At 42.9% G+C, this 27548-nt stretch overlaps 1 protein-coding gene across 2 annotated transcripts in view; it reads left to right on the plus strand.

Annotated features, from left to right (window-relative positions):
• Positions 1 to 27548, plus strand: part of CWH43 (cell wall biogenesis 43 C-terminal homolog) — a 39246-nt gene that overhangs the window by 4370 nt on the left and 7328 nt on the right. For both annotated transcript variants that reach the window (XM_053403639.1, XM_053403640.1), the window contains exons 2-12: positions 2641 to 2735; positions 13280 to 13471; positions 15470 to 15590; positions 15774 to 15928; positions 16905 to 17106; positions 18588 to 18676; positions 21534 to 21788; positions 22442 to 22567; positions 24059 to 24138; positions 26240 to 26345; positions 26931 to 27066. In XM_053403639.1, coding sequence (XP_053259614.1) covers positions 13318 to 13471; positions 15470 to 15590; positions 15774 to 15928; positions 16905 to 17106; positions 18588 to 18676; positions 21534 to 21788; positions 22442 to 22567; positions 24059 to 24138; positions 26240 to 26345; positions 26931 to 27066 — 1424 coding nt within the window. In that variant the 5' untranslated portion in view covers positions 2641 to 2735; positions 13280 to 13317. The remainder of the gene's footprint in view (positions 1 to 2640; positions 2736 to 13279; positions 13472 to 15469; positions 15591 to 15773; positions 15929 to 16904; positions 17107 to 18587; positions 18677 to 21533; positions 21789 to 22441; positions 22568 to 24058; positions 24139 to 26239; positions 26346 to 26930; positions 27067 to 27548) is intronic.

Consider the following 27548-nt stretch of genomic DNA (forward strand, 5'->3'; position numbering starts at 1 on the left):
ACAACAACAACAACAACAACAACAACAACAACAACAACAACAATAATAATAATATCATCCTCCCTCAACCTCCAAGGTCTGTCCTGTATTTTGCCAGAACAAAGGTGGCAACCCTGGTTGGAAGGGACCTTGAGGGTGGGTTCTGGTGCCCTGTGCCCTGAATAGCTCCACCCCAGGAAAGAGCTTTATAGCTGCTGGAGCGCTGCAAAAAAGAAAAAGAAAAAAGTATAAAACAGTAAAAAAAAAGGTATACCTCTGGATGCGACCGGGATCCGTTCCGGAGCCCCGTTTGCATCCAGAAGCGAACACAACCTGCGTCTGTGCATGCGCGGGTCACGATTTGCCGCTTCTGCGCATGTGCGTGATATTTTGACCGTCTGCGCATGCGTGAGCAACGAAACCCGGAAGTAACACGCTCAGTTACTTCTGGGTCGCCGCAGCGCGCAACCCAAAAATACTTCTCCTGAAGCTACTTCAACCCAAGGTATGACTGTATTTCAACTAATAAGGTTATTGGGTGCATGTAGCTACCACAGACACAAACTTATTAGATGCTGATTTAATGGAATAATAGAATTGTAGAGTTGGAAGGGACTCTGAGGGTCATCTAGTCCAACCCCCTTCAATGCAGGAATCTCAGCTAAAGTATCCATGACAGATGGCCATCCAATCTCTGCTTAAACACCTCCAAGGAAGGAGAGTCTGCCACCTCGTGGGAGTCTGTTCCAGTGACCAACAGCTCTTACTGACAGAAAGTTCCTCCTGATGTTTTTTTTTTTTTGAATTTTGTTAGTATTGTTTCTTTTGTTGGTATTTTTTTTTAAATATTTTTTATTAAGGATTTTCTTATTTTACAGAAGTGTAGTGCCTCGTATTTTTTCTTCTTCTTCCATGTAACATTTTTACAAATCCGTTTCATTTGTTGAGGCATTAGGGGGAGAAGAAAAAAGAAAGAAAAAAGAAAGAAAAAAGAAAGGGGGGGTGGAGAGAGGGAAGATGGATGGGGGTGGGGTCGGGTGGCAGTGTTTCTATTATGTTTAATGTATGTAGAGTTTGGTGTTGCTTGTGTTGTTCACTTGTGTTCCTTTGGTGGTGAGAGAGGTTGGGGTTGGCCTAGGGTGTGGTTGTTTGTTTGTGATTGGCTGTGGTGATCTTTGTTTTTGTGTGTGAGTGGGGTGGGTGGGTGTTTTGGATCAGGTTAGTCATATTGATTTGTATGCTGTTGGTGGATTATTGTCATTGTCCTGTTGGGTTGTGTATGTGATAAAGGGGAGCCATACCGGGGTGAAGGCGTCTTCTTCTGTTTGTCCCCGTGTCAGTTTCAGTTTATTAGTTAATTTTTCTAGTAGGGCTGTTTCCCATACTATTTGGTACCATTGGTCCATGCTTACTCCTGACAGGTCTCTCCAGTGTCTGGTTATGGTGTTTCTGGCTGCTGAGAGCAGGTGGGTTATGAGTTCTTTGTGGTGTAAATGGGCATTGTTGTCTTGGAAGATGTTTAGTAGGGCCAATTCTGGGGTGATGTCTATTACTTGCTTAGTTATTTTACATATTTCTTGTATGGCTGTTGTCCAGAATAGTTGAATTTTGGGACACTCCCACCACATGTGGAGGTATGTGCCTGTGGAGGTGCACCCTCTCCAGCATTTTGGTGAGGTTCCTGGGTGTATTAGCGCTAGTTTCCTTGGTGTTAGGTACCACCTGTAGGTGAGTTTCAGTGTGAGTTCTTTTCTTTTCGTTGATATGGATTTAAAGGGGGGTTTAGACCACATTCTGGTCCATTGAGTGGAGTTAATCTCATAGCCTATGTCATTCTCCCATTGTTTTTTTATTGCGTCTAGGGGATTTGCGGGGTTTTGGAGTAGTATTTTGTATATTGCGGATACCGTCCCTTTACCGTTTCCCTTTGTTGTTAGAAGCATATTACAATGCCAACCAAATACGCCATATAATCCCATATATACTAGAAGATGAGACAAAACAATGGGTACACCTAGAGAGGGACACAATTGAAAACACCTGCACCACAACATACCCACTCCTCCCAAACAAACTAAAGAAAATTCCCACAACACTTAACAGGTACACACAGACCATGCTCAAAGCATGGAAAACACAAATAGGCAAACTATCCCCAACCCCATCCCCACTAATCCCCCTGGCGTACCACCCATTATTCCACCATGCAGCACAAAACCTCCAGATAAAAACCTGGCGAACCAAAGGCTTATATCGCCTAATAGACTTTTATAAAAATAACAAACCCTTGTCAACACAAGAAATACAAGACAAACTAGAAGACACCCAAATGACCTGGTTAACACAACACCAACTACATGTTCCTCCTGATGTTGTCTAGTTGGGAAAACTTTCTGAGGCTGTGTAGCTGTGTTTCAGTCCTGACGATTGCATTGATCATTTTGTGTTCTAAAGATTTAAACTCAATTTTTGATGACAAATAGGGAAGGCAATCTTATTCCAGAAGGCAGCCGAAAGGAAATTTGATGCGGGGTGGGGAGTTATGCAAACGTACAGAGAAAGGCTTCCAAACTTGAGTGCGTGCAAACCTTTTGAAAACAAAAACACACCTTAGTCCACCTGACTTGTTTGGTTTTGCCTTTAACCTGATTTCTCCCTTAGTTACAGGCAAATCTGGAGTGCTAATAATCCAAGAGAGCAAATACTGGCGCAGCTGCTGGCCTTGTGCTCCACTCCCTGAAGCAAATCTTGCAAAGGTATAGTACTGTCTTCCCGTTAATAGACATGTGGCCTGATCCTATGCATATTTACTCAGAAATAAACTCTGATGTTTTCACTGCAGTCCGAAAGGGTGTGAAAGGTGTTTTCTAGTGCCCTGTGCCATGAATAGCTCTTGTCTGGGAAAGAGCTTTATAGCTGCTGGAGCACTGCCAAAAAAAGTATACTATTGCAGATAAGTAAGTAAGGTAAAGGTAAAGGGACCCCTGACCATTAGGTCCAGTCGTGACCGACTCTGGGGTTGCGGCGCTCATCTCGCTTTATTGGCTGAGGGAGCCGGCATACAGCTTCCGGGTCATGGCGAACCAGAGCAGCGCACGGAAACGCCGTTTACCTTCCTGCCAGAGTGGTACCTATTTATCTACTTGTACTTGACGTGCTTTTGAACTGCTAGGTAGGCAGGAGCTGGGACCGAACAAAGGGAGCTCATCCTGTTGCGGGGATTCGAACCGCCGACCTTCTGATCGGCAAGTCCTAGGCTCTGTGGTTTAACCCAGAGCGCCACCCCGTCCCTGTAAGTAAGTACTCGGGTGCATTTAGCTAGCATAGACACAAACTTATTAAATGCTGTTTTTGTAGAATCATAGAATTGTAGAGTTGGGGGGTTCTGAGGGTCATCTAGTCCAACCCCCTGAAATGCAGAAATCTCAATGAAAACATCCATGACAGATGGCCATCCAGTCTCTGCTTGAAAACCTCCAAGGAAGGAGAGTCTACCACCTTCCAAGGAAGTCCATTCCACTGTCTTAACAGCTCCTGCTGTCGGAAAGTTCTTCCTGGTGTTTAGTCAGAATCTCCTTTCTTGTAACTTGAATCCATTGGTATGGGTCCTACCCTTGGGAGCAGGAAAAAACAAGCTTGTTCCTTCTTGCACACGTGACAGCCCTTGAGATATTTGACAATGCCTATCATATCTCCTCTTGGCCTACTCTTTTATAGTCTAAACCAGGCATCCACAACCTTCGGCCCTCCAGATGTTTTGGACTACAATTCCCATCATCCCTGACCACTGGTCCTGTTAGCTAGGGATCATGGGAGTTGTAGGCCAAAACATCTGGAGGACCTCAGGTTGGGGATGCCTGGACAAACATACCCAACTCCCTCAACTGTTCCTCATTAGGCTTGGTTTGGTTTCAACAAAACACATCAGGGATGGAGAATCTGTAGGCTCTGGACATTGCTGAACTACAAATCCTATCATCCCTGACCATTGTCTGTGCTAGCTGGGGCTGATGGGGCTTGGAGTCAAACAAAGTCTGGAAGACCACAAGTTTGCCATCCTTGAATTACATAGTCCTATATTTTTGGCCTACGATTGTTTTCCCCTTCACTTTTTTTCTTCTCTCCCTGTGCGACATTTTTCTTCTCATGACATGCACACCAAGCATAAATAACTCTATAGGAAACTATAATTAGCAAGCCTAATTCTTAGCAATAGCATCGTGATGCTGGGAATAACAGGCACTGAGCAAAGCAAATGCCACTCCTCATATTTGATTTATCGCTAGCACCGATGGAGGTTCACTGGTTTTCAGTTCAGAAAAGGCAATTCCTATTATGCTTTACTGCCACCTCCTGGCTGCCAATGCATATAATGCATACATGTGTACTGTATATTTATCACCCCATTTTAATCCCACCTTAGAATGGAAGAAAACCCCCAAACTCAAGGCAGCTTAATTTAAAAGCATACAAGAAAATGACAAGTAGTCCTCTCAATAAAACAGCAGCAAAAACAGCACATAGCAGCAGCAGCAACAATAAAATGAAACAGAGGTGCCAGATTTTTTTAAATAGATAAAAATATGTCAGAATTGCCAACATGAAAGTTGAAAAGACTGGAGTAAAAGGTTGTAGCTCAGTTCACATTTTGCCCTGCTGAAACAGTGCGTAAATTGCATATTTTCAAGTGACATTTGGCAAGTATAGTAGTGTTATGAGGTGGGTTTTTTTTAGGGGTGGGGGGAGGAAGTACTCTGTATGCAAGATCATCCTAACCCCTGGATCCAGCAAGTGTTAAAGTATAGGCCAGGCTAACTCCCTGTGTTGAGGGTGAAGCATGAGATCGCAGCCCTGAAAAGGTGCTTTTTTCAGGGTGAGTTCTCAGCTACCAAAATGAGCACTGTGCTCTCGTGTGAAAAAACAGCATGTCCAGGTTTTTCCAGGACAGTTGAGGGGTACGGGATTAATGACTGGCCACCACCTTATTTTTCCTCCTAATGACCCACACTTCCCTATACAGAGCTACCTTCAGATGTCTTCTAAAGGTTGTTTAGTTACTTATCTCGTTGGTTCAGGGGTCACATACACCCTCCAACATGAAAAGTGGGACATTCTGGGATCAGATCAGAAACTGGGATGGCATCTGTAAATCTGGGACTGTCCCCCCGAAAATAGGGACACTTGGAGGGTCTGGAATGTTTGCACAGGCTCTTGGATGGACTGGGTGTATTTACATGATTTGAAGGAATTTGAACACAGTTTGGGAATGTAGGTCCTATATAGAAATGGATTGTAGCTGTGCAGAGTATTTTCATGACAGTACGTTTGTTAAAACGAAAACACATTTTAATTCCTTGTCTCCTGAATAACAGTACAGTGGTACCTTGGGTTGCAGGCGCTTCAGGTTACAGACTCTGCTAACCCAGAAATATTACCTTGGGTTAAGAACTTTGCTTCAGGATGAGAACAGAAATCGTGCTCTGGTGGCGCGGTGGCAGCAGGAGGCCCTATTAGCTAAAGTGGTGCTTCAGGTTAAGAACAGTTTCAGGTTAAGAACGGACCTCCAGAACAAATTAAGTTCTTAACCCGAGGTACCACTGTAATGTGTTTACATAGGTTTGTAGCTGAGTGAGCTGTATGCTCTTAAAATCACAAAGCAATCCTTAGATTGTTATGATGTGGCATATTTAAGGGGTTATTATGTGAAGTGTCGATGTCACTGCAGGATAAAAGGGAGAAAAAATAAGGAGCAAGCAGGCAAGTGGTAAAACTGCAAAACAACAACAACAAAAACAAACACAAAACCTTCTGGCTTCTGGGGCAAAATGATTGCAGACTAGGGCAAGGGAAAATGTCCCCACAGTCCATTTTGCTAGTTACTTAATTCTTCTGGCAATAAGTGATGGGCCAGAAATGAGGAAGTAATGCAAACCTATTGACACTGAGAGTGGACTTTGACTTCCTTTATCTTACAAAACGCTTTAATTTCTGTTTTAGCTACATTTACAAGCTATAAGTACTCGAAGGCTACCAGAAGCAGACTATGTCAAACACTGTAATCAGCTCTGAATGTGCCTGTTATAACAGCCTGAACAGCTAGATAGATACAGGGTGCGCCTCAAAGCTTGCCACTGTGTTTTCCTCATTTGTGACTGCCACGTGACTTAATCTGATTATAAATCAACTTATAAAATCTGATCCCGAGGGGATGTAGTACGTATTGCCAGCTTTACTCAAACATGCTACAACAAGCGTTTTTTTCCTTGCTCAGAAAGGTATCTGCCAAAACAATGACTTATACATATTTCATGCGTTCACATTGACACTGAGTCTGTGTACACATTACCCTTTACCCTGCCTCTGGTGTGCTCCCATCCCTGTGTTTTCAATCCATGTACACGCAGCAGTGCCCTCAGTGCACAGGCATCTTGCAGTTTCTCCGGAAATACTGTGTTTTAATGTGCTTTCCCCCAGGCCAGCTTCAAACAGCTTCAAACAGACTTCATAACTTCATGAGCTTACTCTATGTGCAGTAAATCCAAAGTGTGTATAGTTGAAACACTAAATAAACACCTGTGTGAATATACAAAGGATGTGAAGTTTATTTCCAGGGGCAGAGACAGGGTCGACAGCTTCAGTACACAGCAAACTGTGTGGATGTGCACAGTGGACTGTTTTGAAACACAATGAGAAAAAGTGACCTTGCAATGTTTTAAAGTGGTCTTTTGCACACAGCCCACAATCTGCCCGGCTGGCCTGGCTTGTTAGCCTAAGCCGAGACCATGGATTTCCATGTTTGGTACAGTTTAATCAAACTTTTACTAAATCCAGGATTGATGGGTGATTTGCACCCAGAGACTCTGGCCCCTAAAATTTATGACAATACTTTAGTAAGCAAACAAGGTAATTAAATGAACTTCTAGTTAGCAATACTAGGCACATTTTTCTGGGAGCAAGACATGTTGTATTTCATCCTGGACAGGGCAGCCTTTTTCAACCTGGTGCCCTCCAGATGTTTTATGCTGAAGCCGGTGGAGGTGCCTGGGTGATACTGTTAGATGGTAACTATCCTCCTCACAGACCCTCCAAGTGTCCCTATTTTCCAGGGATGTTCCTGATTTAGAAAAGCTGTCCCGGTTTCTGATTTGATCCCAGAATGTCCCGCTTTTCCTTGGGACATCCCTATTTTCATTGGAGAAATGTTGGACAGTTGGAGTTATCTGACCCCCGAGCCATCTGAAGGCAATCCTGCATAGGGAAGGGTTTTTTAAAAAAATGTTTAATGTTTTATTATGTTTCTCTACAGCATATGTTGGAAGCTGCCCAGAGTGGCTAGGCCAACCCAGTAAGATGTGTGGAGTATAAATAGTAAAATTATCCATATGGAATGGGCCGTCCCCATTTTCATCGGAGAAATGTTGGAGGGTATGTCTTCATTGGTCAGGGGTCCCTTTACCTTTAAGGAAAAGCAGGACATTCCGGGATCAAATCAGAAACCGGGACGGCTTCTGTAAATCCAGGACTGTTCCTGGAAAATAAGGACACTTAGAGGCTCTGAGCTTTCCGTTTCTCATAGAAACAATGCCAAGTCGGCTTGTTGTAGGAAAAGAGAGAGGGAAGATTCCATTGCCTGACAAGCTGAGAAACAAAAAAACCAAACTCTCACCCCTGCAATGTAATAAAACAACATGACTGAGTTTATACATGGGTGGGGCCTGCATGAAAATAAAGTAAATTGGCAGTTCGTCTCAAAGGAATCGGCAGTAAAAAACGCAGAAGGTGTGTAGCTCCATTCATGTTCCGAGTTCTAAAGTGTGCCAAATGTGGCAGCTGCTTGGCATTCACAGGGAATTGTCAGGAGCATCTCCTTCTTTTGACACTAGATGTTGCTGTTGGGCTCAGGTGCTTTTGGGTCCGTCCCACAAGAAGCAGTTTTACGACAGGTGTGGATTGGCTAGGGCAGGTCTAACACTCTAGCTCTGATATTAGCCTCCATAAAAACTTAAATCCATCTTGAGGAAAGTATTTTCTCAGTTGCCTGGGATTGGTATAACAAGTTGTAGACAGCAAAGGAAGAGAAATATATAGTGTAGAAATGGCTTTTCTTTGGAAAGAAATCCTGATGGAAACATTCCTGGGTACGTAATATTTCCAGTCTATGTTGAATACTTAAAAGCTCCGAGATAATAATTGTAAGCGGCTTTTTAATTCACTGTTGTTTTAAAAGCATCTCTTAGTTCGATTTGACACTCCTCCCGGTTGATTTCAGAGTTTAAAAGTGTTGCTATGTTGACAAATTGCTCTGCTGTTGTTGTTTTTTAAAGGGAATATTTCCAGAGCAAATATCCTACGTTCCAGGTTAGGCAAAAAAACACATCTGCTTCGATTAATATTTTCAATCTAAATTGCTAATGAATAAGAATTGGAGAATTGGCTCTCCAAAAAAGTAGTAGTATAGTTGCTGCTGGATGAATGATTTCTTGTTTAGTGTAATCGAAAATTTACCTGTAAGACTGAGATCTCTAACTAGCATTTGTGTGTTGCAGGGGTGAAGGTTATAACAGAATAGCAGTGTAAATTTGGAGACAAAGTCAGGTTCACAACTGCACATAATGGCTCAGGGCTTATCCACACTTGTTGCAGGGGGTGAAGGTCTTTCTAAGCATTGCATTTAAAGCTCTGTGTTTCAGAGTAAGGTAAAGGTAAAGGGACCCCTGACCATTAGGTCCAGTCGTGACCGACTCTGGGGTTGTGGCGCTCATCTCGCTTTATTGGCCAAGGGAGTCAGCGTACAGCTGCCGGGTCATGTGGCCAGCATGACTAAGCCGCTTCTGGCGAACCAGAGCAGTGCACGGAAACGCCGTTTACCTTCCCGCCGGAGCGGTACCTATTTATCTACTTGCACTTTGACATGCTTTCGAACTGCTAGGTTGGCAGGAGCAGGGACTGAGCAACGGGAGCTCACCCCGTCGCGGGGATTCGAATCGCCGACCTTCTGATCGGCAAGTCCTAGGCTCTGTGGTTTAACCCACAGTGCCACCCGCATCCCGTGTTTCAGAGTACCCCCCTTTTTTGCATCAGAACTTGCCCCATGAAACCCCACTCTTTAAAGCTCAATCAGAGCACATGCGGAAAACGTTGATTTGACATTTGCTCTGATTCAGCTTTAAAGAGCAAGTATTCACAGGGAAAGCTCAGGGCAAAGAAACAAAAAAAGACAAAACCCACTCAGATATGGAGCATTCAAATACAGACCTCTGCCTGGAAAGAGCACGACAAAGGGTAAGCGTGATGATAGACTCAGCTGTTTAAACCCAGATCTGACCCAATCACATAATAAGTGAGCACAATTTTAAAAGCAAAAAGTGTATGTGGGTGAGGGATAAATTGACTTTGTGGCTTATATTCCTGGATAACTCTCCCTCCAGTAGGCTCACATTATATTACTGGAGACCATATGAGGTCTTTTATTGCCTTAGCAACATGTTGCAGCATACACCTACAGAAATAAAGTCTGGAAGGGCCCTAATTTTCTATATTACCTGGGAACACCTAGGTTTAAAAGATGAGTGTACCACCATCCTGTGTTCTCTATGCCTCTGACAAACAGCTGAGAATTTTCAGCTGAGTTACCTAAACAAGAAGCATCCATGAGCCACAATTGTTCTTTGGGATCGAATGCAGGATTTGTGATTGTGCTACCTGCTTTCAGGGTCTGCTTGCTTCCAGTATGGCCTGCCTGAATACTTGCAAATGAAATAGCTATTACAAAGCACACACATACACCAAACATACATCTCCACTGCTTGTCATACAAAATAAAGCAAAACCTATAATGTTGCCCTTGTACTTCTCAGGAAACGTGGTAGCACTATATTTTTTCCTGTTCCTATCATGTAACTCCCAGGGATACATTTATTTCTCAGTTCATAGCATGATTTGCTCTTGAGAATGATCAAGGTTAGATTGTCTTCCTATCAGTATGGAGCGACTTTGTTTGCCTAGGCACAACCGAAGATTTTTTTTTCATATTGAGTGTTGTGAACTGTAATGGTGAATTATACTGCAGTCCTATACACAATTACCTGGGTGTAGGTCCCAGTGAACTCAGTGGGATAGGTGTATCTGTTAATTTCAGTTTTTCACAGTATCTTATTTTTCCAATATTAATCGCAGCTCTCCATGTCTGTTTGAGATTTTTTTTAGTCCTAACGAAAATTCATCTGCATCCTTGTGCAAATTTCTCCTAATACAGTGGTACCTTGGTTCTCAAATGGCTTGGCTCCCGAACAAATTGGCTCCTGAACGATGCAAACCTGTAAGTAATTGTTCTGGTTTGCAAACGTTTTTTGGAAGCTGAACATCTGACACGGTTTCCGCTGGACTACAGAAAGCTCCTGCAGTCAATTGGAAACAGCGCCTTGGTTTTCAAACGGTTTTGGGAGTTGAATGGACTCCCAGAATGGATTAAGTTTGAGAACCAAGGTACCACTGTACCTTGCAAAGAATTTTCCCCTGATACAGTGCATTTGTGTTGAATGCTTGTTACCTTAGATGCTCTGAGGAGTAAATCCTATTGAATTCAGGTAAATGGGATTAGGATTTTAGCCTAAAGCTTCGCAGGTTTTGGATAGCTCAGTTGGTTAGAGCATGGTGCTGATATAATGCCATGGTGGCTGGTTTGACCCCTGCTTTACAGAGGGCTAAAATAGATGATGCTTGGGGTCCTTTTCCAACTCTACAGTTCCAGGATTCTATGACATATAATCACATTTCTTATGGAGAATGTGTTCTAATGGTTTTGGATTCCAATACAGGGACATTATCTATGGAGTGAAGGCTCTTTTTTCCTCAATCTTGGGTGGGCATGGTTTAAAATGTCTGTCAATGGATGCCATGATCCTTGAATGCCAATGAATGTCAGCTCCTTACATGTCCAGCAGAAGATGGGGAGTCAAAGAAGTCTTTCATTCCCTCTCTTCCCTGAAGTAGTTAAGCACTTGGACTACCAAAACTTTCTGCCAGGCTTAGTGTCTTCTTCTGAGTCAGGTGCCAGGACAATGCAGCTTCTGAAACTAACGGAGACTGCCTGCTTTGGCACCATGTCACGATCATCTCCTTCAAGGACCCTTGAGGTACAGCTGCTCAAGTTGCACCTGTGTGTAAGATTTCAGAGACACCCAGACAGATTTTAAAATTACTTCTTAAGTTCAGGGCTTCAGTTTTAAAAATGAATATTCACCCTCTTTTTTTATTAAATATTTTCTTATGTGTAATGTCTCTCGTATTTTTTCCATGTAACATTTTTACAAATCCATTTCATTTGTTGAGACATTAGGAGGAGAAAAAAAAGGGGTGGAGGGGGGGAAGATGGGTGGGGGTGGGGTGGGGTGGTGATGTTTCTATTATGCTTAATGTATGTAGGGTTTGGTGTCAGCGTTGCTTGTGCTGTTCACTTGTGTTCCTTTGGTGGTGAGAGAGGTTGGGGTTGGCCTAGGGTGTGGTTGTTTGTTTGTGATTGGCTGTGGTGATCTTTGTTTTTGTGTGTGAGTGGGGTGGGTGGGTGTTTTGGATCAGGTTAGTCATATTGATTTGTATGCTGTTGGTGGATTATTGTCATTGTCTTGTTGGGCTGTGTAAGTGATAAAGGGGAGCCATACTGGGGTAAAGGCGTCTTCTTCTGTTTGTCCCCATGTCAGTTTCAGTTTATTGGTTAATTTTTCTAGTAGGGCTGTTTCCCATACTATTTGGTACCATTGGTCCATGCTTACTCCTGACAGGTCTCTCCAGTGCCTGGTTATGGTGTTTCTGGCTGCTGAAAGTAGGTGGGCTATGAGTGCTTTGTGGTGTAAATGGGCATTGTTGTCTTGGAAGATGTTTAGTAGGGCCAATGTCTAATACTTCCTTAGTTATTTTACATATTTCTCATGTGATATTCACCCTCTTTTGAGCAATGGGTCGACAACTCGGAATCAGCAAAGCACAATACCTCATGGCTGAATTTAATGTAGGAAATGCTGCTAGGCCCCAAGTGGGAAGGTGGTGGATATGAGCTGAAGAACATAGTTTAGGAGGGTGGTATCATGATGGTGAATCTTTCCCCACGCAATGAATGCCTATCATGGTCCTTTTGAAATAGCCAAGGGTTGTCTATCAGCAGACCGCTGCTGTCATCCATGTGCCCACTCTCCCTTATTTCAACAAACGGTATCACAATAAACTTGTAACGCAAAGAAAAGTGATTGATTTATTATTTCTGTGACTGATTAACTCTGGTAGAATAGAGACTGGAGAAACTCTCCCACTGCTGTTAAAGGCCAATACACCACCAACAGAAAGAAATAATATGTTTGTAATTTAATGTAGCTTTCAGGTTTGGTACCCAAATAATATTGTTGCATGCCACCCCAATATCCAAGGGGTGGAAGTTTCCAGGGGTTCCAGGCACTTACCCAGGGTTTGTGTTTCCTTTTGGAATGAGAGTGTGGTGTCTGTATGATATATGGTTTATTTACACATATATACAACCCAAACCCGTTGGGACGTGGGTGGTGCTGTGGGTTAAACCACAGAGCCTAGGACTTGCCGATCAGAAGGTCGGCAGTTTGAATCCCCGCGACTGGGTGAGCTCCCGTTGCTCGGTCCCTGCTCCTGCCAACCTGGCAGTTCGAAAGCACATCAAAATGCAAGTAGATAAATAGGTACCGCTCCGGCGGGAAGGTAAACGGCATTTCTGTGCGCTGCTCTGGTTCTCCAGAAGTGGCTTAGTCATGCTGGCCACATGACCCGGAAGCTGTACGCCAGCTCCCTTGGCCAATAAAGCGAGATGAGCACCGCAACCCCAGAGTCAGCCACGACTGAACCTAATGGTCAGGAGTCCCTTTACCTTTACAACCCAAACCTATGATGGAGGGGTTCACAGCATTAACATCCTAAAAGGGTCTTGTTTCACCCCTAGCCACAACCTTGGATTTAGGCAGAAATCAGCCACGACTCTTTCCAGCTTGCTGCTTTTTTCTAAATCGCATCATTTCAAAACTCTAATCTTAACCCTGCTTCATCCTTCTAATTTACTGTGAGCTGGTGGAGGGGGCTCACCCATTTCCCCTCTCGCAAAGAACCCCCCTCCTTTGTTTCCCTTAATGGCTCATCACCCAGGCTATCAGCTCAACTCAGGAAGCTAACCTGGCTTATATTTTAACATTTGCTGGATCCAGGGTTAGAAGGCTCCCCCACAAACTCATAACAGTATTTAGAAAATCAGATGAATTTCACTCTGCAATTTTCTCCTTTCTTTCAGGTTATGCTTCCTGGTCTCTTTATCATGCCCTTCCACCAATGATCTATTTTTTTCCTTTACAAACATTGGAACTTACTGGCTTAGAGGTTTTTGCTCTTGCTTTCCTCTCTCCGATGTTTCTGATGATTGGTCCACTTTGGAGGCAGGCCAACAAGAAGCACATTCTAGCCTTGCTAAGGCTGAGCATGATTGGTAAGTTCACTTTTGTAATTCTAAAGTGTCTTCGAAAAGCTTGGCAACAGCAAGGTGTCAGGCTGAACTTTTCAAAACATGTTGTTGTTTAGTCGTTTAGTTGTGTCCAACTCTTCATGACCCCATGGACCAGAGCACGCCAGGCACTCCTGTCTTTCACTTCCTCCCGCAGTTTGGTCAAACTCATGCTGGTAGCTTTGAGAACACTGTCCAACCATCTCGTCCTCTGTCGTCCCCTTCTCCTTGTGCCCTCCATCTTTTCCAACATCAGGGTCTTTTCCAGGGAGTCCTCTCTTCTCATGAGGTGGCCAAAGTATTGGAGCCTCAGCTTCAGGATCTGTCCTTCCAGTGAGCACTCAGGGCTGATTTCCTTAAGAATGGATCAGTTTGATCTTCTTGCAGTCCTTGGGATTCTCAAGAGTCTCCTCCAGCACCATAATTCAAAAGCATCAATTCTTCGGCGATCAGCCTTCTAGGAAAGAGAATAGAGACAGTTAAAATTCAGCACATTCACTAAGGCATTCCACAGCTACCGGTGGGACTACTTTCAAGTATCAGGGTTTATCCTACTTTCAAGTTTCAGGGTGTGGGCCTGCGGAATAAATCTTACTGACAAACATGGGACCAGGCCAGTGTATCTGTTGATTTAACACCTTTCTATTCTGCCTCCCCATCATAAAGCTGCAATTGCCTTGTTTGGAATACAAATCATTCTCAGCTATGTTAAGAATGGAGTGCCATTTCTTCTAAAGATTCTCCTTAAACTTGGAACGTATTATTAGATTATACAAATGTAGTACTGTATCAGTGTTCGCATAGCTAGTTGCTTTTAGGTGTATGATCAAAAGTCATTTCATATGAACTTTTAATATCCCGGTGAAACACTAATTCTTTTCTGTGTTCAGATCACCTGACCAGTTGGGTCAACTCACATTACCCTTTCTAACAAAAAATAAAAATACGTCATTGTTAAGCATGTGTCTCCCAACTTACACAGGGGTTACATTCCCGGCTACTGTGTGTATACGTGAAATCGCATATAATGAGGAACACCATCTAAAAAGCCTGTGAACACTCTCTAAACCTCTGAAAACCCTTTAAAAAAAACCAACAGTGCTTACCAGACTGGCATGAATGGTCGCAATGGTGGCTCTCAGTTTTCCTCATCGCTGGAGGACAATGTGGAAACGACGAAAAGGGGGGTAGACCGGTAGCCTAAAGTGCCTGGCTGTGATTCAGAGGTAGACAGGACCCTGAAGAAGTGGCAGACCTACATTTCAGGGGCTCTGAAGCTCAAACTGTCATGCCCCCCCCTTCACAACCAGCAATGAGGTCTGGGTAACCACTGTTATCTTCTGCAATGGGGTTGTTCCACAACAGATCAGCACACCTTTACAACTTCATTGCTACTGTCTCTCAAACTTCGGGATGGTTGAAATATATACAACAAAACATTAATCAATTTGTGTCGAGCGACTCATAAGCATAGTTGTCAACGTTTCCCTTTTTTTAAAGGGAAATTCCCTTATTCCGAATAAGATTCCTCGCAAGAAAAGGGAAAAGTTGACAGCTGTGCTCATAAGGAATCTCCTAGAGTAGACCCAACATTTTAAAGCAATGTTAACTAAAATTGCTTCTGGGGCCTCTCCAGGATTAGGAGTCCTGAAGTTGGTTTCATAGTAGATCCGCTCCTGCCCTGAAGTGCTTGGCTGTGGGTCAGATTTCACTTGCTGATGGTGCTTGTGCCATTTTTGCAGTTTTCCTGCTCTTTTCAGACCATTTTTTGTTTTTGTTTTTTGCCCCTTTCACGCCTTTTTGCAATTTAAATCATTTTATTTAATTATTTCCCGGCACCGCACATAAGTGGGGAGTCCACTGATTTCAAAGGGAGAGACAGTTGCATACTTTACTCTCCCATTGGAACAAATGGGTGTTAATAGTGCTCAACTGTAGCTAAATTATACAATTTTTATTTTATTAATGTGTTTCTCTTTACAGGGAGCATTCTTTCATACCACGCTCCAAATGCTTACCTTCGACTCTTCATCTTGGCCATGGGTGTTTCTTCATCATTGGTAGTTCAGACAGTAACATGGTGGTCTGGCAATTCTTTACAAAGGTATTGTAAAAGAGGGCGCAAATCTTGCATTATAAGTAGCAAGCTGTCTTCTTTGACAGTAATCGAAAACCGTGAAAAAGCTTTAATCTTAAAGCAGATTTCTACTTAATACTACAGCTATTTTAGCTTATTTGTTTGCGCATTCCTTAAAAATATATATGTTTAAATGTTCTGCTTTTACAGATACTGCAGAATCTGGGGATTTATACTAGGAAAAATTCTTCTTCTTGTTCTTCGGATTTGCTATACATCGTTAAACCCAGTATGGAACTGTACAACTGCCAATGTTACTATAACTATCCTAGGCTTCGTAGCAGCACTTGAGCGAACATATACAGGTGACAATTCAAAATGAAGCCATTCCTTTCTTTGTATATCCTCAGCAGAATTTTGGGGGTGGTATGTGTGGAAAAGCATGACCATAAATATGAGCTACGACTGAGTGAGTGGGCAAATGGTAATCCTAATTTATCTCCCTGTTCAACTCCATCTTTAATTCCCCTTGCCTCTGTTTCATCTTCCTCTCTGTTCCTCAGGACTTTTGCCTTCCTCCGCTGTCTCACGGGCACCCTAACCTCCAACTTCCTCTATTATCAGGCCTGGCATCAGGAGGAAGCATCCTCAAGCAATTGCTGGGGACTCTGTGCCTCCGAAGGGATCACCCCTGATACCTGCCTCGATTCCTCCCATCACCATCACTCCTTCTTCTTTATTCTTTGGCGATTCCTCGTAGCCGAGTAAGATTGTCTTCCATGAACACGATCTTAAGAGTGAGTCTGTATGTGACTGTGGAGGCCAATTCTGGATTTGCACATCCTTCTACCGTGGGGACATAGGTTTCTGGGTGGGAGTTGATCACGGTGAGGGTTTGCCAAGTGTGCCTTCCTCTTAGCACGTTTCTCCCTTTCGTCCTGAATTCGAGTGTCTTCAAAGTCCATGACACCTTTGGTAAGAGCTGTTCTCCAATTGGAATGCTCGCAGGCCAGTGTTTCCCAGTTGTTGGTGTTTATACTATTAGAATTGCCATTAGAGACCCTCTTAACTGTGTCTTTTGTGTTATGTAAAAATCTTCTTAGAAATTTCTGAACACTTATGACTTCATACTCTTGGGTGTAATCTACACGCATATAAAAAAACGCAGTGAAATGCTTGTTAAAAAAAGTTTTGAAAAATAGATTGAATTTTGCATAGCTTGCTGTCGCCATCTAGTGTTGCATTTGTATATTGCACTTTACAACACTTTAAAAACATTTTATTTGCAGCTGTGTAGCTGAGTCCTTGATTTGCTTAATCAATGTTTTCCACTTTTTTAAGGTACTAAAAGCCAAAAACAAGAAGCAAACAAGATTGGAAACGCAGCAAAGGAAACCATTCATGGTTCTAACTGGTTTTTGTCAGGGACAGCTTTTGGCAGCCTAATGTTCCTCACCTTCTGGATTTTTGGAGAGGTCTCCCTAGTTTCTAGATGGGCAGTGAGTGGACACCCGCAACCTGGGCCAGATCCTAATCCACATGGGTAATGTGTGTGCTCTCCTAGTATTTTATTAAGCAAGTTAAAAATATCAAATCCCAAACAGGTGGAGCTTGGAGGTCATGAAATCCTGGTAACAACAACAAGTTCCAAAGCAACCCTGGACAGTAATCCCTACATATAAACTGGTATTGGCTTTAATGACACACATGTGCCTCATCCCCTTGGGACTAAAGGGATGCATGATACAATTGGGAGGGGTGGGGCTAAGTTCTCATTAGGGGTGTAGGGTGGCAAGTAAATTATTACCATCATTGTGTTATTTAATTTTTTACTGCCTGAAGGTATCAGGTTACAAGGTTGATAAAACCATTTCCATGTTTTGTCTTTCATATTTGGAATGGTTATCAGCTCACATTCCTTGATAGCGAAGCTATTGGGGTTTTTAGGTAGTGTGTAGCACAATTCAAAGCATGTTTAGTTAGATGCAAGTCCCTACAAATTCAACGAGACTATACAACACTGATCCTGAAAGACCTACATTGGCTCCCAGTATGTTTCCGAGCACAATTCAAAGTGTTGGTGCTGACCTTTAAAGCCCTAAACAGCCTCGGTCCAGTATACCTGAAGGAGCGTTTCCACTCCCATCGTTCTACACAGACACTGAGGTCCAGCTCCGAGGGCCTTCTGGTGGTTCCCTCACTGTGAGAAGTGAGGTTACAGGGAACCAGGCAAAGGCCTTCTCGGTAGTGGCGCCTGCCCTGTGGAACACCCTCCCCTCAGATGTTAAGGAAATAAACAACTACCTGACCTTTGGAAGACATCTGAAGGCAGCCCTATTTAGGGAAGTTTTTAATGTCTGATGTTTTATCGTGTTTCTAATATTCTGTTGGGATCCACCCAGAGTGGCTCTGGAAACCCAGCTAGATGGGCGGGGTATAAATAATAAATTGTTGTTGTTGTTGTTGTTGTTGTTGTTGTTGTTGCTATTACTAACACAGCCTTCGTAAGAGCATCTGTGTGACTCAGGAGCCCTATTCAGACAACAGAATACTGTGCAGGCTGGACATGCATATTTAGAAAACAGGGTTATGTCCACTCCATTGGTTGCAGTTAAAAATCAATGTGAATATTGAATGCAATGGATCTGCCATTTCCCATCCTCAACCACAAATCCACAGACATGCCATGGACCACCTGGGTAAAGCTTGTGGACCACTGGTAACATAAATGGTCTGCAGTCTAGCATATAGTTGAAAGAGGGAGCAAAATCTCAGACACGGCTGTCAAATTGCACCTCCTTCCTGCTCCACCCTTGCTATAAAGTCGGGCACTGCTTGTTACAATAAAACTGACTGTAACTGGCTGGGAAATATTTAGCTAGTCTATCCATAACAACTTGCTTGTCCAAATCCTCTTCAGATTCAGGCCAGAGGAAAAGAAAGGAATTAAGTTTAGCTTGTGCCTTCTCTTTGAGTTGTTTCTTTCGAAAAATGCAATAATTCTCTGTTCTCTCATTGTTACAGAGGCGCCATTCTCTTAGGACTGGCTCATGGACTAATGCTGTCTTTCTGGCCTTGGTCTACCTGCGCCCTGTGTGGTTGGTGCCTTATGGGTAAGAATAAATGTTCTGCAGTCCCTAAGACATTTCATTAGTAGGAACGGGGAAAGGAGACATACGTTCTTCATTTGCTGAACTGTATAGACTTGGGGATCTCGCCCATGGTGAAATTCACAGCATGAGTTCATCTGAGAGTCATTTTTTTAATAAATATTTTTTATTAATTTTCCAACATACATTTATAATATCCAATCTAAATTTATCACATATTTTCTCTTTTGAACTTCCTTCAGCCTCTCTAACAATCATCCATTATTCAATTTTTCAGTTACACATTTCCTAATTTTTATATTGCAATTTACATACCTTCACCCTCTTATTTTTCTTCAACACAATATTCCTCAATCATTCAGAGAGCTTCTTGAAATCCCACTAGCATTGTTTGCTCATCACATATACATTTCAAATAATCTGAAAATTTTCCCCAATCTTCGATGAACTTTTGGTCTCGTAGTTATCTGATCTTCCCCGTTAGTTTATCTAGTTCTGCATAGTCCATCAGTTTCATTCTCCATTCTTCTAACGTCGGTAGTTGTTCCTGTTTCCATTTTTGGGCCAGTAATATTCTCGCTGCAGTTACAGTCCTTTCTATTTATCTCATTTCCTACTATTCCTAAAAGAAAAGCCTCTGGTTTTTTAACAAATGTATATTTCAACATCTTTTTCAATTCGTTATATATCAATTCCCAGAAACCCTTCACCTTCTTGCAATCCCACCACATATGGTAAAATGTTCCCTCTTTTTCTTTACATTTCCAACACTTATTACATGTTTTATACATTTTTGCCAATTTTACGGGTGTAATATACCATCTATAAACCATTTTCATAACATTTTCCTTTAACGCAGTGCATGCCGTAAATTTTAAATTTTCATTCCATAATTTTATCCAATCATTGAACTGTATATTATGACCCAAATCTCTGTCCCAGTGTATCATAACCGATTTAACTTCCTTGCTTTTTGTGTACCATTCTAGCAACATTTTATACATTTTAGATAAAATTTTATACTCATTATTTATTATTTCCATTTGAAATTTTGATTCTTTTTCATCAAAACCTCTTACTTTAAAATCCTTTTTAAACATTTCATTAACCTGATAATAATGCAACCAATCATATACATGCTCCTTCACTTCTTCATAAGGTTTCATTTTCCATTTTCCTCCTTCTTTTACTAACAATTCTTTATATGTAATCCAGTTCCCCCTCATATTGACTTCATCTGAGAGTCATTTTTAGGTGATATATATGGATGAATTAGTCATGGAATAGTTCTTTCATTTTGATGTTGACACTCCACTGTAAGTGGTTTAAGGATCTACTCAATTACTTCTCCATCCAGGGAGCTTTCATATACTGTCTTATACAGCAGGCGGCAAGAAGTATGTATATGTTTTTAGCTCATGGTTGGAGGAACAGAAACAACATTTATCATCTTAGGTGTTAGAACTCAAGCTTGCTTGGAAACTCTAATCCATAATTAGTTTACCATACTTGGGTAAGCTGATAGCGTCTAGGCATTCCTGGGTGAAACCTTGATCCTCATCAATGCAGTTTCTGCCCTAGTAGTAGTTTCTATACTGAGATCATCTTAGTCATCACAGTGGTTACCATTCATCTTGGACAATTCCACCTTCCTAGCTCCTTAGCAGTTTTTCAGTACAGTGTATTACCAAATGCTGGGTCAACTGCTTCAGAATCTCTTTGAGTTCCAAGAGATGGCAACCCAACAGAAAGTATTTAAATAACTGGAGAACTATCAGACTGGTTTGAGGACATTATTAGTCTTGGGAACCCTTTATTGTTTACTCCGATCCCAGTTATAATAAGGTCTGTGATTGTTTTTTTTTCATGGGGGTGTTTTATTATAATTATTTTTTTTTAAATAATTTTTTATTAACCGGCCAATCACATCAAATCAAACCACATCACATAAATTCCAAATTACAGTGCCGAATTTTTAAATTTTGTTGGGGGGGGTCCCATACTTCCAGATCCGAGGAAGGATTCTGATCTAATCATTACTTCTGCATTAATGTCCAAATAAGTCCAAATAGATGTTCAAACAGTCCAAACACATATTCATAGATCTTTCCAATCTTATCTTGCTGTTTCCACATCACTTCTTAATCAAATATTTTCTCTTTGTCCTTTATGGTCTCTCCTGATGGTCTCCTTAAGCCGATATACACCGATAATACTCCTGCGTAGATTTCCCGTCATGAACCTCCATCCAGATGGTTCCCATAAATCGTCACCTTCGGAGATAAGATCACTTTTTCCCTCGTAAATTCATAGCTCTGTCGTTCTTAAAGCCTCTTTGAGGAGTCTCTCCCACGATATAAACACACCTCTTTCACTGTCCTCCTTCCAGGCTTATTCCTCCAACAGAGCTTCCCAAGATGGCGACGACGGCATTTTTGACTGCCTCAGAACAAAGCTCTTATACATTCCACAGTCTTCTGAAAACATGCTTTGGTTCGAAAGTTTATCTCCACACAGCCTTAGATTCACAGCTTAAGTCCTTACTCATTTCTGGCTTTTGACTCTTGAAGGGAGGGGATTATAATAAAGGGGATATTGATACTGCGTTATATTTCTAAAGGGGTTGTTTCCATGAGATTTTATGGTGCCATATCTTTCATTGTGTGTTGTAGCCAACATTAGTTCTAATCAGAGTAGAACCATCAAAATTAATAGACATGACTAGCTTATGTTCTAGAGTACTAGACCTACTCTGAGTAGAACCGACAACCAAATGACAGTGGTGCCATATTGATCAGAATGACAATACATAGCAATGTTTCGTGACTTTGGCATCATTTTTTTGTCTGTTTTTTAATAGGTGCAGCAGGAGCAGCTGGTCTGCTTGGCTTACGAACGTGGTATGCAGCCATTGCTGGCGACCTCCTAGCTGTCTTTACAATGTGCGTGTGGCCTCGCATAACCGGATGCTTTGTTAGCTGTTTACATCCTGGGAAAGTCATGAGTACAGCCATGCTCATACTTGTGCTAGAAACATTCTTCTGTGTGTGGTGCACAGCTTATAAATTTGTGCCCGGTGGAATCTATGCTAGAGAAAGCTCTCATATTCTTTTGGGTATGTTTGCCCTTCTTAGCCAAGAAAAGTCATCAGATTTACTTGGTTTGGGTATCTAAAGACTGTAAAATACAATCGAGAATGGTTTCACAGTTCTTTCTGTACTTTGACAAAGTTGCAGCGTGGAGTGCCCCTGTTCAGTATACTCCATTGCATTCCATTCTCCCTCCCTCCCTGGTTTTCTGCCCCACCCCCCGGCAAAAAATATTCAGCATTCCATGAGCACTGAGCATGCTCATTCCTCATTGGACTGTTTTCTGATTCCACCCCATAAGACCCCCCCCCAAGTTTTTTTTTTTTACTTCTGCAAACGTTGAAGTTCCTCCAAAGCCTGCTGATATCTTCCCTCCCCTTCCTGCCTCTCTCTGTGTGTAGTAGTGTCATTTTGGCCATGAAAGCAAAGTTGGGATCAGCCAATGGGGACATTAGATTTGATGCTGGCTGTTCCAAATGCCCACCTTGTCCTGTTTATTGTGTTGGCTTAATGCATAAGCGATGAATTAGGGATCAGCTTTGCAAATTGCTAAACTCTTCACCTTCTATGTACTTATAAGCTGGCTGACTGACAATATAATATTGGAGTATTCTTGTGCAAGTTTCCCTTCCCGCTGGTCGTAACCTCCACCCCCCAATCTGTTATATTTTGATTACAGGGTTCACCATGCTGTTTATTGTCATAGGCACACTAGTTGAATGCAGGAAGGATCTTCACTCTTTGTTTAGGGTAAAAAGTAGTGATAAACCGTTCTTCCATGAAAGTGAAAAATACATCAAATTATGTAAGTATAACTTCGCTTCATTTCTCAAAAACAAATTGCCAGATAGACTTACAGGTCATTAAATGGACCAGGCTAGAGGGTTTGTTTGGGTGCTTCAGGCATAAACAAAGTGTTAGGCCACATCCAAGTTTAGATGATGCACTCAAGAATCCTGCCTAAAAAGTCATCTGTAACAGCTGAATTATTGCCAAATTAGTGTCTTTGCAACATCACTGTATTGCTGAACATTGTTCATCAGTCCAAGAGTTCAGTGGATATGTTTGAAAGTTCTTGTTGAGACATTGAGTATGTGCAGCTTTTGAGTAGACAATTAGTGTGTTGGCTACAAGCCAAGTTAAACAGAGTACAGTGGTACCTCTGGTTGCGAACGGGATCCGTTCCGGAGCAATGTTCACAACCTGAAAGGAACGCAACCCGCGTCTCCGCGTCTGCGCATGCACAGGATGCAATTCGCCGCTTCTGTGCATGCGTGTGATGTCATTTTGTGCATCTGCACATGCGCGAGTGGTGAAACCTAGAAGTAACCCTTTCTGGTACTTCCAAGTCGCTGCGGGACGCAACCTGAAAAAAGTAACATGAAGCAAACATAACAAGAGGTATGACCGTACATGAGAAATTCTGCTTGGAGACAGGAAAGCCTAGCAACAGGTGGTGATTGGCTAAGTAGTGGGGTCCGTGTGCCCCAAACGGCCCTGCGGGGGTCTCCCTATTTGATGTAGGTCTTAGGAACCCACACCTGGATTGACCTGCACGCCACTTCTGGAGGGTGGGCCGGAAGTATTTTGATTGCCCCATGCCCAAGCCAAACCTCTTTCATCTGTATTCAATAAGGTTTTGGCCTATTTTGATCCAAACTAGTCTTAGTGGTCTTTTATTTATCTGGGTTGGGGACTAGGGAGCACGACGCCTGGACCTGTAACCCTACTTCAGCATGACAATATAAATGGCAAGTTAGTAGAGAACACATAAAACTGCCTTTGTAAGAATTTGCCAGCTCAATATAAGTTGGGCACTATTCCTGACATGCTATTAATGGTTGATATTTGTAGATTGGGACGCGGGTGGCGCTGTGGGTAAAAGCCTCAGCGCCTAGGGCTTGCCTATCGAAAGGTCGGCGGTTCGAATCCCTGCGGCGGGGTGCGCTCCCGTTGCTCGATCCCAGCGCCTGCCAACCTAGCAGTTTGAAAGCACCCCCGGGTGCAAGTAGATAAATAGGGACCGCTTACTAGCGGGAAGGTAAACGGCGTTTCCGTGTGCGGCTCTGGCTCGCCAGAGCAGCGATGTCACGCTGGCCACGTGACCCGGAAGTGTCTCCGGACAGCGCTGGCCCCCGGCCTCTTGAGTGAGATGGGCGCACAACCCTAGAGTCTGTCAAGACTGGCCCGTACGGGCAGGGGTACCTTTACCTTTACCTTATTTGCAGATTCCCCCAAATCAATTTTTATTATGGCTCCCTTATACTAATATACACTCGGTTGATTTTTTTTCTAGCTCTGTGGCTGTTTGTTGGGGTAGGCCTGCTGGGATTAGGATTGCGATACAAAGCTTATGAGAAAAAATTAGGACATGGGGTGAGTTATTTGCTTACTTTTAATCCATTTAAATTTGATTTTATCTCTTTATTTTATTTTGACAGATATACTACTTAATTGCAATAATCTCTAAGTGGTACATACACAACTCACTCAGTTCAAGCTGCAAAATCATAAAGAAATATAGTGGTACCTCTGGTTGCGGATGGGATCTGTTCCAGAGGTCCGGTAGGATCCCTCAGGTTTCCGCAACCTGAGGACCGCTTCTGTGTATGCATGCAGGGCGAAACCGATAAATACTTATGGGTTTGCCGCATGCGCATCCTGAAGTTTACATAACCAGAGGGTTACGTAAATGGAGGTATGACTGTATCATTTATAATACTTGCATCTTTACATGAAAATACTAGTGCAGAAACAATCTTTAACATGGGTAGGCAAACTAAGGCCTGGGGGCCAGATCTAGCCCAATCACCTTCCAAATCTGGCCCATGGATGGTCCAGGATTCAGCATGCTTTTACATGAGTAGAATGTGTCCTTTTATTTAAAATGCATCTCTGGGTTATTTGTGGGGCCTGCCTGGCGTTTTTACACGAGTTGAATGTGTGGTTTTATTTAAAATGCAGCTCTGGATTATTTGTGAGGGATGTGGGTGGTGCTGTGGTCTAAACCACAGAGCCTAGGGCTTGCCAATCAGAAGGTCAGTGGTTCGAATCCCCGCGACGGGGTGAGCTCCCATTGTTTGGTCCCAGCTCCTGCCCACCTAGCAGTTAGAAAGAAAGAGTGCAAGTAGATAAATAGGTATCACTCCGGCGAGAAGGTAAACAGCGTTTCCGTGCACTGCTCTGGTTCGCCAGAAGCGGCTTAGTCATGCTGGCCACATGACCCGGAAGCTGTCTGCGGACAAACGCCGGCTCCCTCGGCCTATAGAGTGAGATGAGCGTGCAACCCAAGAGTTGTCCGCGACTGGACCTAACGGTCAGGGGTACCTTTACCGGGTTATTTGTGGGGCATAGGAATTTGTTCATTCCCCCCCCCCCCAAAAAGATATAGTCCGGCCCCCCCACAAGGTCTGTGGGACAGTGGACCGGCCCTCCTGCTGAAAAAGTTTGCTGACCCCTAATCTTTAAGGACAAATTCACAGTACTCAGTGTGTGCTGTGCCTTGATTATTATACAAAATGATGACAATTCAAAGTTTCTGTAAGGCTCCAGCACTCAGCACTTTTTGACGGAGCATGGTCACCATTCAGCTACAAAATGATAGATGTACATGCAAAAGCCACAGCACCCACGGCAAATCCTAGACTGGACCTAATTAAGAGTAACTGAAAATAATTTTAAATCAGATCATTCCCCTAGCCTATACTAGGTCATAATTTTGGAATAACTCCCCCATATTTTGTCCTTTTGTATGATGTATATATCATTATATACGGCACCTTACCAGTTTTCACTAGCAAACAAGACAAGTTCCTGTTTCAAAGAGCTTGCAGTGAGGAAGGCAATAGGGGAAGGAGATACAGGAGAAAGGTATACAACTGCAGTTACATGTACTTAGACTTGGATACATCTAGGGAAGAGAACTGGGATTCATTATTTCCTTTTGTCATGCTTTCCTTTATTTTCTCTATTTTGGGGCAAATGTTATGTGTATAAGGGATGCGGGTGGCGCTGTGGGTTAAACCACAGAACCTAGGACTCTAGAACGTCAGAGGTTCGAATCCCTGCGACGGGGTGAGCTCCCGTTGCTCGGTCCCTACTCTTGCCAACCTAGCAGTTCAAAAGCACATCCAAGTGCAAGCAGATAAATAGGTACCGCTCCGGCAGGAAGGTAAACGGTGTTTCCATGTGCTGCTCTAGTTCGCCAGAAGTGCCTTAGTCATGCTGGCCACATGACCCGGAAGCTGTATGCTGGCTCCCTCGGCCAATAAAGTGAGATGAGTGCTGTAACCCGAGGTACCAGCCACAACAGGACCTAATGGTCAGGGGTCCCTTTTTACCTTTTTATTATGCGTATCTTATACCAACCTCTGTAATCCTATCAGCCACTTTTGTATTGCTCGCACACTAGTCAAAGAACGTGTTTGTAAATGTAGTGAGACTGAACTTTTTGTTTTCCCTTCTGATTTATCTGTAGCCTCCAAAGAAAAACTTTTCAGCCCTGATTTGGCCATTCAGGTTTGGCTATGATAATGAAGGGTGGTCCAGCTTAGAGCGATCGGCCGTCCTTCTGAATCAAACAGGTACTTTCAACAAAATCATATAGCTTGTGCATTATGCCTCTCTTGTCTTCTGTGATAGACTCTTCCACCTGCGGCAGAGGGGTATAGAACCAAGAAATCAGAGCTCTGGGCTAGAATGGGAACAACCTTCAGTTGCTATAATTATTTTTGTTGTTAATTATGATTGCTATTATGTCATACCAATGTTGGGGGGGAGCAGAAATGTCATTCAGGTGAGCAACACAAGGAGACATAATTTTTTCTATTAGATATTTGTATTAGATATTGTCTTTCACAAAAACCAGTATTGCTCCTATGGAGTGAGAAGATGAGATCATATTATTATTTTTCCTTTGCATACTAAAGCCTTTCACCCAAAGAGTCAATGAGACAATGCAGAAATGGCAGAATCAATAATATGCTTTGTTCTTTGCATTTTGACAGAAAAAATTGAAACGGTTGATGTTAAGAGATTACAAGCCAGTTTCCCACTGTTTGCTTGCCTCTCTTTTCAATCAATCAATCAATCAATCAATCAATCAATCAATCAATACTGAAGGTATATTAATATAGCTACACTTCTCAACCCATTGTTTTCTTTCCCAGGGGCAGACTTTATTACTATTGTGGAGAGTGACGCTTCTAAGCCATTCATTGGGAACAATGATCCAACCATGTGGTTGGGAGAGAAACTTGGTTTTTACACAGATTTTGGCCCAAGTACCCGAGATCATACTTGGGGGTGAGTGAACTGTATTTGATTACAGAGGTGCAATAGGTGATTAAAGACATAGATATTTGATGCATTGTAATGAGAATGCTATTGTGTTGTATCATTTTTCTGGGTTTTTTTCCTTTCTTTTTTGGATGCAGATACTTGTGAATTATGGCATTTCATAACATGCCTTCAGGGACGCGGGTGGCGCTGTGGGTAAAAGCCTCAGCACCTAGGGCTTGCCGATCGAAAGGTCGGCGGTTCGAATCCCTGCGGCGGGGTGCGCTCCCGTTGCTCGGTCCCAGCGCCTGCCAACCTAGCAGTTCGAAAGCACCCCCAGGTGCAAGTAGATAAATAGGGACCGCTTACTGGTGGGAAGGTAAACGGCGTTTCCGTGTGCTGCGCTGGCTCGCCAGATGCAGCTTTGTCACGCTGGCCATGTAACCCAGAAGTGTCTCCGGACAGCGCTGGCCCCTGGCCTCTTAAGTGAGATGGGCGCACAACCCCAG

This window comes from Podarcis raffonei, chromosome 9 (assembly GCF_027172205.1).
Source record: "Podarcis raffonei isolate rPodRaf1 chromosome 9, rPodRaf1.pri, whole genome shotgun sequence".
In the NCBI taxonomy this organism is placed as follows: Eukaryota; Metazoa; Chordata; class Lepidosauria; order Squamata; family Lacertidae; genus Podarcis; species Podarcis raffonei.